Source organism: Stegodyphus dumicola, chromosome X2 (genome assembly GCF_044657685.1).
Source record: "Stegodyphus dumicola isolate Sdum_Otavi_A_Nest chromosome X2, ASM4465768v1".
In the NCBI taxonomy this organism is placed as follows: domain Eukaryota; kingdom Metazoa; phylum Arthropoda; class Arachnida; order Araneae; family Eresidae; genus Stegodyphus; species Stegodyphus dumicola.
In genome coordinates, this window is record NC_140781.1 from 138,327,883 (window position 1) to 138,346,985 (window position 19,103).

A 19,103-nucleotide genomic window follows, 5' to 3' on the forward strand; every position below is an offset into this window, starting at 1 on the left:
ACGACTTTTAATCGGCTTAATATTTTTTGACCCCATTCTTCCTCATTTCCTGTCTTACCTTTCTACTTTTCTTGTGAGTTTAAATCATGACTATAAAACTGATTTCTGGAAGTTTGTTTTCGAGCTTTCTTTTTATTTTTTGTTCCTTTTAAAATTATCTCGAATGATAAAGTTACAAATAATTTTCTTTATTTTTACTTTGTCTTTGTTATCTTTCGCACGTTTTTTCATTTGAGGCTCAAAGATTTGGTATGTATGCATATTCGTATTGGATTCTAAAAAACACAGAAATTCAGTTTAAATTTCTAACTGCATGTTAGCGTAGCTTTACTGTTAAAGATAACGTCATCAGAATATTTTAATTAGTAATTACGTAATTGTATTGGCAATAAAGTTTTAATTATTGGTTTAAACATCGAATATTTTATTTATGATTTAATATCTAGCTTGTTAACTTTTAACTCTTATGAATTTAACTGAGTTGTCTAACAATAATATAAGAACAAGTCCAAGAATTTCATTGTGGCGAGCAGAGCAGGATTGCGTTTGTCACTGGCATGGGTCTTCAGTATCTTATAGATGACAATATGATAGTATGAGCTCTATTCCTTCCCACTTTTGAAGGAAAATCCTCCGGGAGCGGATTTAAAGATCTCCCACAGCTCTTTTCCTATCACTAAGCCTCTCTATGAAACTCTCGGCTTTTTTTGCAAGCAGAAACACGTCTGCGAGGGTGGTATGCTTGTAAACAGCAACGAAGCTGCATATGATCTACTTTTTATTCGGTATTTGTACATATATTGCAACTGTTGTGTCATTTTTTTTTTTTTTTTGAACAATTTCCTCAGGTAAGTTGGCCGCCTCTTTGAGCGACATGTTGTGATACTTTTTTTCGATTTACTTATTTGATTCAATAATTGTGCCTGCGATACATGTGTCCAGACTTTGATTTAGCAATACATAAAACCGCCCACCAGCGGCCGAGCGGTAAAGTCGCTGAACACTGGTAGTTCGGTCCGAGGTTCGAATCCCGGGAACGGGCTGACTGCATGGGCGTTTTCGTGGTTTTCCCCATGTGTAACGTGTATACGAGCTAGTTTCCCTTAGAAAGTCCTCCACGAAGGCATCCCTCCTCTTAGGCAGATAGCCCTCGAGGCTTTGCCATAATCACACACAATACATAAAACCTCTATTTATTTTCCCATCCCAGTTAAAGGCACACTGAGATATATTTGTCCCATCCCTATTTGCTCCTGAAATGTAAACTTTTTCTATAATATTTTACCATATTTATTGTTAAAAACCCATATTTGTCTCAAATAATCTAAAACCAAAGAAAAATAAATTGGGTCCCAAGGGGTTAAGTGCCTCCCTCTTTCTGCCGCAAAGATACAAAGCCTTGCAAACATTTAAGCCATCTCCGATATTTGGACACTGTCCCAGCGCTATAGCAGCCAGCATTGCTAGCAAGTATAGAAATTCCGGCGACTTATGCCTAGCTTAAATATTAAATGTCTTATCTTGAAATGTCGGTTTAAATATTTATAAGTTTTAATTTATGATAAAGGTATTTCAGTTTCTAAGTAAAGTTTAGCTAAAATTGGTCAAATAAATTTAATAAATAATCTAAATAAATTTTAGGTAAAAATTTATATTAACTATTAATTCTATGGTGATTCCCATAAAAAGAAAATAAATCAGATGTTTTGATAAACAGCTTTGCCAAAATATAAAGCTGATTTTGATAGTCAGTGATATACATATGCATTTTATGTGAGAGTGAACCTCTACATTTAAACTTTCTACAGAAAATTTTTTAACTAATGTATCAAGTATACAAAAGCATAGTTTAAAAACATAATATTAAATTATACGTTACTCACATGAACTCAAAAACCGTACTTCCTAAGCTGATTGATTTGATTCAAAAGAAAGCACAATAACGGCATATTTTTCTTTTCGCAACCAAATATTTGTGCTATTTTGTGCAAGGCTGTTTTGCCTTCCATATTGTAAATATTTCTCCGATTGACTATCTTTCATATGAATGCCAAAGTTTTCCAAGACGAAACATTTTTCATTTCTTCACTGCAAACAAATAATAAATATTTCTCTACAAATATTATTGATGATGAAAAAATGAATTCAAGATTTAAAAAAAAATGCTCTTTTTTAATATTCATATGGGTGTAAGGTTATTTTGAAATATTCGTAGAATTAAAATAAACAATATTATTTAATTTTAAGCAGGCTATGGAAAACCAGAAACACCTATATCTTATATCTTCCTTCATACCACTCATAAAATGTTCTTCTGTACTTCCACATTCAAATACCCGGTTGTGTGTCAATTATATGCATATGTGTATTATGTATACATTGCAGTAATCATATATATTTGTATTTTCTTTGATATTAGAATTTTTCTTTCATTCAGCCAAGTGTAGTCTCGATTGTGGGATTCATGGTCGATGCGAGGAAGGACGTTGTCACTGTGACCAGGGTTGGGCAGGTCACAGGTGTGACCAACGTACGTGCGACCCGCGTTGCCTGGAGCATGGTCAGTGTAACAACGGAACTTGCGTCTGCATTCAAGGATGGATGGGAAGACACTGCACTCTAGGTTAGTTTGACTGAGAAGTAATATTTCCCTGTTTTCAAATATCTTGTGACATGAAACTTAAAATTCAATTTTAAGAGAATATTCAGCTTTGTAATTTCTGTGTTCAATGTGCCATATTTCCCTGGTTTTTGAAGTATTTTATGACCTGGAATTTAAATAGTACTTACGGTTTAGTGCAATTGCCTTGGCATAGTTTGGTGACTTCTATGGAAGGAAACGTATGATGGCGTATACAAGAATTATTTATTATACTCATAAATTCTATTACATACATATTTTACATTTCAGTTATGTATCTATCTCAAAAAGCAATTAGTAAACCAATTTAGTTCGTAGTTTTATTTCCCCCTTTAGTTTTGCTGGAAATCTCGAGGCAATCTCTTTGGAAATGAACTCAAAGCAGTCGTTCCATTTAGCTATTTTTGAGACAAAGTACTATACTGCTGCAGGAATGTTACTGCAGTTTCTTGCATTGGAGACAAATCCCATAAGCTCAAAATTAAATATTTAAGACAAAAATATGCTACAAATTCCCCGTAAAATCTCTTGCAATTTGGAATGAAAAAAAAAAAAAAAAAAAAAAAAGAAATTACATGAAATAAGCGAAGTTACCTGCCAAAAATGAAGAATAGTTATGCGCATGGCTGCTAAAGTTAGGCGCATTCTGAAAATTTGGGGATTTTTATCAAGGTGCTTGCGCTAGTACGTAAGTACAACTTAAAATTCAGTTGCACTCATATTGCATATTAATCTTACTCATTTGTAGATTTCTCATGTCGCATTTTAGACACAAAAATAATTGTTGTAGCTTCCGAATACATTGACGATTTCACCATTTGAAACAAGTGTCTATGCTACGAATTTCAGTATAATTTTAATTGATTAAGTAAATGAGATATTTTAAAGATAAAATTTCTGATAGCGACCTCTATTTCTAAATAAGTTTTTAAATTTAACGAAATATGTTAAAACTTAATGTATCGAAACAGATGGGTGTCCCAGGACTTGCAATAATCATGGGCAATGCTCCAAAGACGCGAATGTTTGGTCATGCAGGTGCCATGAAGGATGGGGTGGACATGACTGCAGCGTACCTCAGGAAACGAACTGCAATGATGAAATTGACAATGATGCTGGTAAAGTTCGAATTTTTTTATTTTACTGTTTAATAACTGAATGTTAAGTCCTAAATATAACCTATTAAACTCACGTCTAAACTATATTTCCCATTTTTAATGACCCAGTTTCTGTGTCTTTATTTGATTCTTTGCTTCTTATATTTTAACACCATCGGGAAACATAAGTATCGGATGGTCCGAAATAAACCAAAGCAGACATGAGAGACTTCACTTGTGGTTTATCTTGGGCCACTCGATATTTTAACTCACATAAATTTTGAAGTCGCTGATATGCTTCTGACGATTAATCACGCGAATTTATGAAAACGCTGTAAAAAACATACTTAAAATTAAATTAATTGTGTGAGCTTCGAAAGAATTTTTCTTTTGTTCAAATAGATGGCCTAGTAGACTGTGCTGACAGCGAATGTTGTAACAAAGGTCAGTGTCAGGACAGTTTAATGTGCATGTCTTCTCCGGATCCTTTGGACATCCTCCTCCGGAAACAGCCCCCAGCAGTTACTGCTTCCTTCTACCAAAAAATGAAATTTCTCATTGAGGAACAGAGTGTTCAAAGTTACGCCCATAAAGATGAATATTCTGAAAGGTAAGATGATGCTGACTGCAATTATTTAATTTCCTTTATTTTTATATCATAGTGTCTTTCAGTTAATTTTTATAACAGTTTATAATATTTTATTGAACAATGTAAGTACTTAAAAATTTTATAATTCTAGAAAAATCTTATATTACAAAAAGAAAAAAAGAAACAAAATCTGTAACTTTAGCATTATTATTTTTCTTCTGTTATTTAAAGCAGCGGATAACCCATCGAGTATGAAAATTCACTAAAAATCAGAATTTATTAAATGTGTTTTTATATGGTACTTTCCGTATATTTAATAAAATAAAATTTCCATACATTTTAATGCATACAGAAATTTTAGGGATAGTTTTCCATACTCATGATAAATTAAATCAGTAGCACAGTTCATACGTCATAAATGTGTGCAATAAAATCACATGTAATGCAAATTTGCATTTTTGAGCAGAATTTCAACGCATCCAAAATCCTATGAAACAAATTACAGTATATATTAATAAAAATGTATTCTTTTGTTACTAAAACTGCTTATGAGAAATTGTCCAAATTAGACTTTTTATCATCCTGACGGAAATTTGAAAATTAATACACGGATGAGTGATAAAAACGAAAATTTTATCCTTTTAGAGTATTATATTCGCGGGTTTTACAAATGATATTTTTTCTTTTATTCTGTTTTTGAAAACCTTCCTTTGAATCATGGAAGTACAAGTTTTTAGCCTGTTAAAATGTAATCATAACGTGACGTTCTTGATTTATTGCTACTCTTACATTTACAATAAATTTAAGGTGATTATTTTTACGAATGTCGAGAAGTTATAAGATTAATTGCACCGCATGTTGCAGTAATTTATTAGGTGTGAAAAGTTTTCAGTGTAATGATTGATCCACTTTTAAACCGTAAACGTATTATCCCTTGCTCTTTTTTTCCCTTTGATAAGAAAGAAATTTTATTAAGATATTCTCCATTCATTTTTATTCATTTTTATTTTAAAATTGTGAACCCTCTTCGATTTCTTTCGCTCCCTCTCTCTCCTTTTTCTATTTTATTTTTATTTACTTATTTTATTTTTTTTTACATTTTGGCACTCCACAGAATCCAGTAAATTGTGTTACGATACGCCGCTGATATGCTTCTGAACGCCGTCTTCTATCGATAATACGCTTTGATTCAAGTTTCTTTCGCACTTTTTTGAAAAGTTTGTTTCGTTTCCTTGGCAACAAGCATACCCTCATTCCAAGCCTCTTTGTTGTCACGGTAACGTCGCTATTCGTTACGAAATTTTGAATCTGTTGAGTGGCAATCTTTTAAAACAAAGAAAATATTATGTTGGCTTTTACTCAGAGACATTCTTTTCCAGTCCTTGTTAAATTTTTTAATGATTTAGTTTTGTAGAAAATCTTCCACTCATATGCAGTTTAAGTGAAATGTTGCGTTCACAAATGTCTCTTAAAAATACATTTTTGTTAATTGTTATTCCTATATAGCGAAACAGAATGTCGTTCTATGATACTTAGGCATTGTTAAGCCCAGATTTTATCTTCTTAACATCATAATTCTACTTCAGGTTTGTTTTAGACGCTTACAATTAAACATAAACACTTTTTCTGTTTTTTACCTTATAAGAAAATATAATTTTTAACATTGTTAATCCGACTGGTCTAACTTTTTTATCATAACAAAACTTTATAACTGTCCGAACACCTTTGAATTTGTAAAACTTTTTTATAAATAATCATTCCTGCACTCTTTGATTTTTTATGATCCATCAAAAACTGATAAATAATAATCTTAGTTTTTTAATGCTTTGCATTTCTCTTAAAAATAAGTCTTACTCAAAGCTGATATTATTGATATCATTTTATATAAAATGCTAATTGTGCTTTTAAATGAAATGGAAAATACATTTATTTTATTGAAATTCAGAGTAATATAATTAAGTAATATTACATCTTTATTATAAGTTAGGAAAACAACAGTTTTTTCTATAAATTTTCAAGTATTGATATGACGGATTTTATTAATACTTACATGATTCATAAGCCTCAGCTTATTTTGTATGTGTAAAAGTGTATATTTTATGTATTTACTTCATTTATGTGTTCTGTGTTATATGTCCTGTGTGTCCGTATGAGTCATGTCACTTGACTCAATGTTTTGTGTCTGTGTTGTCCTGTGTCCAATTGTCCGTCAGATCACACGGAGTATGTCTCGATCCCGTCCTGTCACCAGGCAGCCTGTATTTTGTGTGTCTATTTATGTGTTCGTTTTCATGTTTCATGTGTGTGTTTTTCCGGCAGAGAGCTAAACAGGGCTAGTGGGATAACCCAATTATGTGGTTGTTTTCATTAAACACTTATACCATTAAAGAAAATTATATTAAATACGTTTTTTACTGTAGGCGAACAAATAAGAAACTATGCTATAAACAGATGTTAAGCTTCAAAATACATGCAAATCTGTATTATTTTTATGTCTTTATACATAATATGAGATGTGAAAAATCACATCTATCCGCTTAGTATCCAAATGCTACTTTTAAAGAGACCACTTTAAACACTTTTAAAGAGAATTGAAAACACGTGCTATAGTAGTCTACAACTGAATAAAATAATGAAACAGAAAGAAATTAGCTCTAAAAGTACACGCTTATTATACAATATTTTAAAACATAATTCACCTAGCTTGTCGAAAAGTGCAAATTTTATCTTTACATCACCACTGATAATTGTAGCAAAGATAAGATTTCGGATTTAAACAGTTAAGTAGTGGATTTAAACAGTTTTCATCAGTGGTGTTAACGCTGAATTTCAGTTCGCGTTAAAATACTGCGACTGCTGATAAATTTAAAGATATTTATTATATGTCTCAGTCCTGCTTAGATTTCTCAGCTTATATGTTCAATGTGGGTGTCTGTGCGAAATTATTTGTATGTCTTTGTGTTGTTTCTGAGTACCAGGTTTGTCATTTGGATGTATTGACAGTAGGCGTGGTTGAAAAACTAAAACTAAAAAAAAAAAAAAGAAAAAAAAACACTTTATATTTTTAATGCTTATTTCTTAGAAAAGCCTTATTTAAAATACTCCACATACGTGACCTTCGTGACTTTTTTATTTCAAGATAACTTAAAAGCTCAGTAAAATGCTGTGGAGGGGAGTATTATCTCCCGATAAAAAGTGGTCTTAAAAGTAGAAAATGCGAAGGCCACATAATACATCTTTATTCAATAAAATCTTCAAGATAAGACTGGTCTCTGAAAAAGTAAAATTCTGATTTTTAAGGGAAGTTAGGGTTACTCATTTCATTTATTTCTGCTACTTAGGGCTTCGGTTATAATCCATGAATGATTGATTATACGAACTAATATCAATAACTGAGATTGTTGAGAAATGTGTTTTCTCACTTGAGTCCATCATTATAAATCAGTTTAAAATCTGATAATAAAAATATATTTTGCCTCTGAGGAGATATTTGCATGCTAGTGAAAAAAAGGTATATTTTTTGAGATTTTGATCTTCTGCCAGGTATTATAATCAATTCTTTCTTACCTTAACTTAAGCTATAAAATAAATTTAAAATAATTTTTAATTTTTATATGGTATTTTTAATGTACTGAAGAATTCTTATATATTCAAAAATGAGATTTGGGTTACAGATTTGATATATTATAACGATACTGAGAGGAAACAGCCTATGAAGTCATAGATTTCGAAATTATGCAAGTTATTTTTCTAGTGGCGGGCACAATTCGTCATGGACGTTGGTCATTACTAAGGCCGGAAGTGGTGGTCCCTTTATTATGGAGTCCCCTAATAGGTGGGTCATCGTTGCATCATGTAAGGGAGCAGACAATTTACATCCATGTCTTCTCCGGGATTCGAACCCGGAAGCTTCGGTATGGTAGTCAGAGTCACTAACCACTTTCCCGTCTGGGAGGCAACTGTAGGAGCAGAATCATTCATGCGGTATTTATGACCATCCATATTTTCCTTTTGGAGCGACCTACGAACAGTGTCTTATGATGAGATCTTAACGAGCAAAATTCAAGTGCGTCCATTCAGAACTATCTTAACTCATAGGCCTGATGGGCACTTGCCTGGGGGCTCGAAGAGCATAGGTGCCCTCTGCTAACCTATATATATTTCGTTTCCGGAAGTAATTTTTGTAGGGACCCTAACCCACAGGTTCGCCTAAGGGCCCATAATGCTGTTAAGACGCCATTGTGTGTGAAGACACCCTATGTGAGCCCTTTCATGATAACTGCGAGAAAGACTTGTACTGGCAAACCAAAGATTTGAAATAATGAATTCGGTCACTCATTAACTGTAATGTAATTATTAGTATATGTTGTTCTTAGTATTTCGATATTTTAGTTTACCTTGTCATTGGAAACAAATAAAAAGGACGAGAATCCTTTTTCCACTGTTCAAGTTTTTTGGTGTCCCCCCCCCGTCATGCAGACAGCATATTTTCAGTTCATCTGTTATTTCAATACATATGTATAAACAGTTTTATAAATGTATTTATCAACAGTAAAATTTTTCGATGAACTTCATTAAGCATGATCTTACCTTTCAAGAGTTGAATGAATCTTTTTAAGACATACGCTTTTTAGAATCTGGAAATGAATTCATTTTCTTTAAAATTACTTTCTCCTGGTAAGCGTCTATACAGCGTTCTTTCCTTCATGTCTGCTGTCAATACTGTGAACAAATGTGTTGTGAACCGTCCTGATCTGGCTGCCGCCTTTCCCCCTGCGAATACGTGGGGCTGGAATGGGGGTGCTGGTGACAGCGTCTTGCGTGTTTTATGTATCTACCCTCATGTTTGTGCTTGTCTTTATTTGAAAACAATTGTCTGTGTTTCTATGACAACAAAAAGAAAATATCAGCAGCCTTTTAAGCTGCTTTGTTTGTACATATTTATAAATCATTTAAAGAAATCAATAATTTAATTAACTTTCTTTAATCTGTTCTTGATTTTATTTATGATGATCATTCTTATGTGCGTCTGTGTTTCTGTTAGTGCGTGTATTGAGTTTCTTGTCTGTGCTGCCTTGACACTTCTCTGATAATGCCTCTCGTTTTCCTCATCTGGGTAATAATTATCAAAACGGGGATTGGTTTAGTTATGTTTCTAGATGTACAACATTTATTTGATATACTTTTAATGACTACTCTAAGTTAAGAAACATAATGTACATCACAGTTATAAAATTAACCATATTATTTCTTACATTTCTTTACTACTTGAACTGTGTTAAAAAGAAGTTTCAAGACGCACACGTGAACGCCAAGAATATTAAACTTGGCGTATTTTATGTATGTGATTTGTGTTTTGTGCGTTTGTGTGCGTGTGTGTGTGTGTTTCTCTGCTCCTATCATAGTGCTGACTTGTACGTTTTCATGTCCCTGCTTTTTGCTTTGTTCCGATTGACCAATTGGTAGCCAGTTCTGGAGTGCCTTCGTCAAGAGGTGAGTAAATTCCTCTCCAAAAATCCTTTAAAAAGTCTCTCCTTTCTCTTTTACCTTTGCACTCCCCTTTTTACACTAGCTGTATATACCCTTTTCAATGCCTCGTATATTCGTAGAATTTTTATACTCGTGGCTTTTTGATTAATTGTGTCATAAATTTAAAATCAAGCCACTTACTTTTTTTGCTAAGCTATCTTAATATGAAATGCTACGTAGCTTACTTTAAAAAATATACAAAGTAATTTATATGTGAAAACATTTCTATGGAACAAAAGCTAAAATATTTTGCAGTAAAATAAAATCACTAAAGTGCTTCTAGAGAAAATTATATTTGCACTTGAACCTTGTAGCGTTTAAAGACTACAGATGAAAATATACTTAAATTTTAAAACAGACGCTTCACAGATATGAAATGTGCAGCATTTAGTTAACAAAACAAATTGAATGCAGTTTCCAAACTCAAATAGTTGGTTACTAGAAAGAATAAAGTAAAATAAAAATCATTATTTCAAAAATATATAAATTTAAAAATAGGAAATTAAGTAAAACAACCACAAAAGTTTCAGGTCTGACTATATAAGTATCCCGCGTTCTTTTAAACTGGAATACTTATTCAATAAAGTAGTGGAAAACTTTCTCTTCGAAATAAAAATGTTATTAAATCGTTACATTTTTTTAAACTGATCTCCTTATTTAGAACGAAATCGATTGAGTATAAGAAAATTTATTCTAAGTTGTTAATTATAAAGTCAACTTTTAAGTCGACTGTAAATGGCCATAATATTCAAATATCTACAGACGATATCAGATAAAATACTGGTTAAATGTTAAGAAAATACTGCAGAAATATTACGTATCGCTATTAAGACTTAAAGGAATATTGCGTTAAAAATTGCTTACAAGAGCGGTATGAAAATTGATGTCTTAATTAAAATCCATTTTGTGTATAGAAACTTCAAATATGCACATTAAAATTAAAACAGTCAGATTACAAAATGGTTTAAAATAACTTGTCTAAGATTAAAAAATCTGGCATTACAGTGATTGTAGTTTAAATAAAGTAAACAGATATTCCATTTAAATTTCTGTTTTAGTATCACTAATGAGATCTACAACAAATTAATTCTTGCTTCATTATAATTCAAAACAGATTTTGGTACATCTTAAGCTCAAATAGTAATTCAAAAAGGAATATTGTTTCCAAGCATCTTTAAATTCCTGTAAAAGAATGAAAACTTTCCTGTGTTTTTAGTAAAAAATGAAATTATAAACATTATTTTTAATACGGTTTTGTAATTTTCTTGTAATTCAAAATGTTGGTATTTCTTAATCTTATTTTTCAAAATAAAACACTTCCCTAAATCTCCAGAAATAAAAAGGAAAGGGAAATAAGCACTATAAAACAAATTCTAAAAGGGAATATTATTTTGGTAAATTTTTAAAATTATGTAACAGAAAAATACGCTTACCTGTATTCTTAGAGATAATGAAGAAATAAAATAATAAACGTCATCAAACCGAATTATAAATGGTAGCGTATAATTTATCAAAAAGCCACGATTTTCCCACCGCCAGGTCTGGCCTCTGCTACCTGTTAATGAAAAACATTTCCTGTAAAAAATATATGTAAATTAAAGATATATACATCCACCGTACCTTTTCAAATCCTGTGTTTTTCTGAATCCCCATTTGAAAGGAATTAGTCCTTTGTACGGGCAGTAGTAAAAAGTATGTGTTTGTCATGATCTGTCCTAGCTCCGTGTGATGTCATATTTTGTGTTTTTATTATTGGTATTACATTATCCCTATATTACTTTTATTACTAATCATGCCTTGGCTTTAATGTGATTGAACTGTTTTGTATTTATCCTATGCTGAGTCACAGTAGTTGTGACTGTGTGTGTGGCAAAAGTGGTTAATTTTCGTTAAAGCGCTTTTAGCTGTTGTTTATTTTGTGTATTAATTTATTGCGTAGATTTTTGTTTTTTGTAAAAACTGTATGATGGTAATAAAATGTGTTTCTTTATTCCTCAAATTAGAGCTGCTTTTAAGTGCACTTTTATGTACTGCTGCTTTTGTTTTTAGAGAAGTACTGTTTCAACAAATTTCAGTAGTTTTAGCATCGATTCGAAGCATATGACAAGAAGACTCTGTTAAAAGCTTATCCACTAAATGTATTAGAATTTTTTTATAGATAAATTTGCTACATTCTAAGATCTGTTTGTAAAAGAAGGCATTTATTCATGCCTGTATGTCTTTGCATGCTCATAAGGGAAATTTAATACTACATATAATATTTGATAAATCTGTATACATTCAAGAAAGACAGCTGTAGAGAAGCTGTAATACTTAAGAATCACCTACTTGAGAAAGAAAACACTTGAAAAATATGTACAATGTACAAGTTATGAATTCTGAGAATATCACTCAGAAATCACATTTTGGATTTTGTAAACTCATGTATTAAGAACTTAAGATTACTGAATTTTATTTATTCCAAATTGCTGAGGATTAAGAACTTCAGCGACCCTGGCTCAAAGCCAAACGCATGATGTTTAAAAATATTTCGCACACACCTGCTCTACAATTAGAAAGATTTCTTACATATGTCAGTATTGAAAATGAAAATTTACCTTAAATTGCAATATGGAAATTGATTAAATGCATTCTCAAGATGTCTATAAATATTTTATAATACGCTTAGGCAATCACTATTATCAGTTCAATTAGATTAAAATGGATTAGATATTGTCATAATAATCATGGACACTGGAATCTTCAAAGCGCACAAGAACATGCACCTCCAATTTCTAATACACTATAGATACTCCCTGATATGTTTTAAGCAGTATTACTCTTGATAGCCGTGTACATACATAGGCACATATAATATGATTTTGATACTGATACGTGTTATTTGATCTCAACCTGTAATCTTATTTCAAATGGCCTTACAACATAATGCATTCGTATATAACGGTCAATAACCGTTTGCCATTTATACGTCTCATCACCGAGAACGTTAATCAATGTAAACCACATGGCGATAGAATTACAGCCTTAGGAAAGAGAAAGCTGCAGGCCATCTCTAGGATTCGAGCCTGGATTCAACGCTTCGGCAGCCAATATTGATAACCACTATATCACTATCAGAGGGCTTCTTAACTTATAATAGGACTGTCTCAAATGCATACCTTAGTAATGAGAAAAAACGCTAAGAAACAACTTACTAAAATTTCGAAAGCAGAAGATTTTTCCCCAAACTTATTAGAATCCAGATAAATATTATTTACACAAGGTAAATGGATTCTACTTGTCCGCCAATTTGCAGATATTTTTGTCACATTTAACATTTTGCCGCTCATGAATGAGCTCAGCTCGCATTCTAGTTCCGCAGCGCAGTGGGCGGAGCGAAGACAGCTCACATTATAAATTTACGACTCATATCATGCGTATTTGGGAAGAAATAATTGGTTAATTTCGCAACCACTGAAGGGTTAATAAAATAATTTAAATTTATGCATATGATTAATTGCATTTTTATTAATATAATACGTTAGAAACAATGATAGAATTTCTCGATAATACTAAGCCAGTCAATAAATAAATAAAAGATAAAAGGAATTATTATTTCCGGCACTTTAGTTACTGATAAATAAGTACTTAGGAATGCACACTGAACCTAATCCGCTGCGATCTAATTACGTACGTATTTTAAGAGCTGCGTATGTTCAATATAAATAATATTCTTATATCTGAGTAGTGAGAATGAGGCTATAAATAATTATCTGAACTTTACCTTACGAAATGTATCTCTCCATATGACGCCGAATATTGCTGTAAAGCACATTAAAATTACTACTGGGAACTTGTAAGTTAGCTTCTTCCGAATTCATTTTAAACTGCTTCTTTCACAATCAATCGTCCAATAGGCATCATTAGTTTGAGACCATCTATTTTAATCCATTAACGGAAGGCTCTGAAAGCAACTAAGGCTTTAATTTACAGCTGATGTAGCTAGTACAAATGTAACTTGGAAATTATGGAGCATGACATTTCAAAAGAAAGCTATGGCGTAGATAGAGTATTATGAAACCGGTGACAGGTAGAACAGTAAAATTACTTTTGGAATCAATTTCATACTCAGCAGTTCGACTGAAAACTATTTCTGGAATTTCATTCCCGATATTCTTCGTCGTAACTGAATGCAATATTGCTACCGCCAAAGAAAATATAATACACGTGAGAAGAAGAAAATTCAATTTTCAAATCGAAAAAAATTTGAATGAATTGATGTATAAAACAGGGGAGAAAAGAGTTCAGATTTGAATTTCTCGATTTGGAATAAAAATTTGACTTTTTTTTTAACTCCTTCAGTTCAAATCAGTTTATTGTCAACTAAGATTTTTCTTTATTTACTTATTTATTTTCTGTTTTCTAAATACATATTTCAGTGGAAAATTCTCCGTCTGATGTAATAAAACTGTTTTTGGATTTTACCAAAATGGAAAATGTAATTTCATTTTTATTCTCTATACATTCTTCGCCTTGCATGTATGCGCGCTTTTTTTATAAATATATTTAATTCATTTTTTTGTCGCAAGAACGAAACTTTAATTGAGAGACGCTCTTAAAAATACGAAATTTTCTTCAGATCTGCCTCGTCATTTCTCATATAAATGTACATTTTTCTGTTCATTTTTTAAATAACTTTAGTTTTCCTTTGCTTTTATCAATTCCAAATTTATGCGAAACGTTTCATATTAAAATAAATGAATTGTTTTAGATAATCCCATATTCTATAGTACTTAATCCAGTTTTTTAATATAGTTTTTAATCCAGTTTATATTTTTTATGAGTAACATTTTTTTCAGCAGCTGTTTTTGTACTCAGTAACTGACAACTATACAAAATTTAGACTCTCATTTATACACATTAAACTAATCCAGTGTAGAAATTATTATAAAAAATATGCATTTAGTTCAGTTGATGTTGATATTTTTATTGCTTAATATTTTAAATAAAATGGACATGGATGTTTTGACACGTTAATGTAACTGTAATTAAAACTATTTTCTGAAAAGATAAAACTTATTAGCCTAAACTTTATAACATAAGCGAAAGTATAGTTAAGGCTTACTAATACAATCCAGTCAAACACCTATATAATATATTTCATTAAGAGAGAATACATAATTTATTACATTTAAAAATTATAAATCTTATATTTACAGATTTCAAAACTTTTAATTTAAAACTAAATGCATTTCTTTTTGAGTTCAATTCGCAATGACAATCACTGTGGAAGAAATTATTGCAAATAAAGAATAATAATAATTTTCATACATAATTAAAATGAAAAAAGATATTGGTTTCAAATATATCTTTTTCGATATTTTCCATATTAAATTAAATCGTTACCTCTTATGATTTTCAAATTTTAAAGTTTAGTATATGAAAAGAAATTGGAGATAAGCAATGATTATTTTAGTTTTCAAGAATACACTGCAATATCCAAAGTTTAATAGTCATAAAAATTAGCATTTCTTCTTTCTTCTTCAGAAATGCAATATGATTTATATTTATCTGAATGAGTGTAAAGAAAATTCTGTTATTGGGAATATAAGGTATTCTTCTCCTCCTTTCTGCATGCCTGTAATTGGTGGCATTCGACGCGTATTCGAGACTCCTACGCGTATTTCAGAAGTCAACGCGTATTCAAAGTCCCGGCAAGAGAATTGCACAATGCGATAGTTTCTTATATCTTTTCCCATTTTATTCTTATATAAGATTTAACTGTTTTTCTATTGTTTTTCTATTGTAAGTCTGTTTTTCTATTGTAAGTTACTCAAAATATCGCTCGCCATCCATGATTTCAACATTTTGCAGTAAATAATTCCAGAATGTCTTCCTTTTTGACATAACGCTCAGTTCTTTAAATAACTATAAGATTTATATTTAGCTAAATTTACGATATTTTTTAAATTAAATCATGAAATATTTCAGAAATCAATAAGAATGATTTTTTTTATTTCTTTAGACTGTCTAGAATGCGAAAAAAATAATATCGCTATTGCTTCTGTTTCAAATCACCATCTATACAGTTCATATTTCTTAATTTCTTGTATATTTATCTCAGTTTAATATATATACAAATGTGCATTTATTTTATTTAAAAAAAAACATTCACTATTTCTAGCATATAAACATTAAGATTCCTCGAATAAAAATAAAATTAACTGTTGACAGGCTAATTGACAACAGCAAGGCACGGAAAGTCTATCTGCTTCTTGTATCTGTCTTCGTGAAGGACCTTTCTAAGATAATCTTGGTCAAGTTATATATGAAGAAAACAATGTTAACCCCATGGAACCGAGCTCTTGCTGACAACCGAGCTCGGAACGAATTTCAAGTATTCAGTTATCTTTTCCATTCATCCACTAACCGGCATAAATTTAATTTTAACGGAATAGCTTAGAAAATTTCATAGAACATCGGCGAGGTTAAATTTACCTCTGTTTCTAAACTAAAAGAATTATTAATGAAAAATAAAACCAAATAGCAAAAAAACAACTCGCGCTTTTTTGCATCACATATCGTTTAAATCTTGAAGCGGAATGTTTGTTTAAATTCCTGAATATAATAAAATCCCTCTTTCGCTAATTGAGTTGGAATTCAGATGCTGAATTTTAAAATATTCTAACAAAGCATTATGTGTTAAATAATTTAGCAAAATAATTTTGCTGAACATTTTGCTGACGAGACATCATTACGAGTTCCACATCCAAGTAAGATAGAAACAACTACTACGGAAATCGATCTGTCTTAGTCTCTACCTCCATCCCGAAATAAATGACACAAGAGTTCACCATGAGAACGAGGCGTTAAATAAAAGAAATATATATAACAGAAAAAAAATTCTCAGACCAGAATAATTTCAAATGAAATGACATATTTTAAATTCGAGACTAACTCTTTCAGGAAAAAAAAAGCACAGTTATAGAACATTCAAATTTTTTTAATTAACGGTTCTGTCTAATGTAGTTTACGCTGAAGAAAATCAAAAGAGCCATATTTAAAATTAAATTATTTTTATGAAGGTTTATTTGATTTTGTTTCCGTTTTCGATACTTTAATTTTTAAGCAGTGCCGCCCAGCCGGTACAGTGGTTAGAGAGCCTGACTGTCGTAGCGATTGGCTCGATTTCGAATCCCGGAGAAGGAATGAATGGTTGTAACTGTCTGGCCCCTTCGTAGGAGGCAATGGTGGCCACCTATTATTTGCATCCATAATGAAATGGCCATCATTTCTGGCCTTTCTAGTAGCACAACGATAATAGCTATTAAATAAAGCACCAGGCCATTAAAAAAATTATAAGCAGTTACTATTTTTAATACTGAAAGAAACGTTCGTCAAGAAATTTCAATTTAAATTATTTCAACACATGCTTTGATTAAAATATTAGCTTAGATATTAAATGGCAGAAATTGTTCCTCGTTTCACTAAATAAAATATCTTTTTTTCTCTCTTATAACTGCTATTTTCACTATTCAGATGCTTGACAGAGTTAGAATAATTTTAACGAATGATACTAGAATAAATATGACATAGAGAGAACTACTCAATTTCTTCTGTGTGTTTTTGGCAAGCAATTCATTTTGAAATCGGTTGTGGAAGAAAGGGAGTAAATATAATTAGTGAAAAGGAAGTGCCAAACTTTCTCCTTGCGAGCTAATTCATTTGCGTAAAGCATTCCCAACTAGAATGAACCTTATAAAAAAATAGTTAGAAAATAGTACAAAGAGCTTAAGTAGGAAGTAATTTAATACTCAAAGTTTAAGAATTGGAATTATTAAGGAAGCAGCATAGTTTTCTCTAAATTCGTCATTACGTTAGTGCAGGAAACAATTATAGTTACTGGATGTATTAGGAAAATAATATACTAAGTTAATATTTTCCTTTTATGTAAAACATATTCCTATTTTGCCTGAAATAATTTTCTTCAGATACCCGTATGGTTTTAGTTTACTTTTTTTATTGCAGCATATGGAATTACCAAATGCTTAAGGTTTTTTTATATAAAAATAGCATAAAGAAGTAAAGAGAGAATTAATAAATTATTCTATTATAAATTAATTACTTCTGTAAGAAATAATAAAAGACATAGTTATAAAGAAGTCTTTGTACCAGTATATTTTCTCCCATTATTAAAGCTGACCTTGCCCACCAGTGACCGAAAGGATAAGACTTTTGAAAGCTTAGACAGACTTTTAAAATACTTGAATATAAGTTAATTTAAGTTAACCTCAAATTTTCTTTCTCTTGCACCTAATTCTAACGGATTCACATGCAATACATAATGAATCTAAATTTTACAGCGATCCTTTGTTCTTACCGTAAAACTAAATCCTGTTATATATCTTTTCCCTTTGATAATTAATTTCCCTTGAAGGTCTGGTTAAAATTATTGAAGGGCTTTCCAGCGGCCTAACGGATAAGACCGATGAACCCTGGTAGTTCAACCCGAATTAAACCCCTGGCTGCATGAGCGTTTTCGAAGTTCCCGTTAAGTTTTAAGTTGGTAAGAGCCATTTTTAGAGCCATTATTAGAAAGTCCTCAGTGAAGAATATCCCTTCCCTTAGACGAATATACCTCACATGTTTTGCCATAATCAAACAAACAAAAATAACCCGTTATTAAATTTAAGACACAGTTCTATAAATCAGTTATTCCATACTTCACGCTTAACATATTTGTTTTTCTCAAAATGATCATTTAGCAAGACGATGGTAACATTTTAAGAAAAATGTTCTAAACTATATTGGATTATTATATGTCGTTCTAAACTATATAGGTATCGTAATTTCCAATTTAGTGGGGATGCAATTATCTTTATATAAATCGCGTTCGGAAGCGTAAAAATTTATGTTTATGATTCTGTGCTCTGTTTAATGATTTTCTTTTAGTAGTTACCTCTGCTAATTCTGAACTTTATGTAAAGATTGTAATTGTTCTACCTGCAACAACAAAGGAAATCAAACCAAGTATCGTTTATTTGAAATAAATATTAGAAAAAGAAAATTTCCGATGAGTAGTTAACAATCTATCAAAGTAATTAACACCAAAAGAATTCAGACTTTTTAAATTTTATTTTCTCAGTATAGGTAAGAAAATATTTTCAATTTTTTTTTCTACTGGTCGAAGGAAACTGTTAGTTCAACTATCAGCTATCATCTTTATTTTTACCTTATTCAAAAAAGCAAAACGCTTTATTTTTAATTA

The 19,103-nt window shown here is 31.1% G+C and overlaps 1 protein-coding gene across 6 annotated transcripts in view; it reads left to right on the forward strand.

Moving 5' to 3' along the window:
* Window positions 1–19,103, forward strand: part of LOC118192698 (teneurin-a-like) — a 1,025,489-nt gene that overhangs the window by 819,893 nt on the left and 186,493 nt on the right. For 5 of the 6 annotated variants that reach the window (XM_085809689.1, XM_085809690.1, XM_085809691.1 and 2 more), the window contains 4 exons: window positions 2,438–2,623; window positions 3,613–3,759; window positions 4,141–4,348; window positions 9,794–9,820. In XM_085809689.1, the coding sequence (XP_085665815.1) occupies window positions 2,438–2,623; window positions 3,613–3,759; window positions 4,141–4,348; window positions 9,794–9,820 (568 nt within the window). The remainder of the gene's footprint in view (window positions 1–2,437; window positions 2,624–3,612; window positions 3,760–4,140; window positions 4,349–9,793; window positions 9,821–19,103) is intronic. The other variant, XM_085809693.1, reaches the window with a different exon arrangement.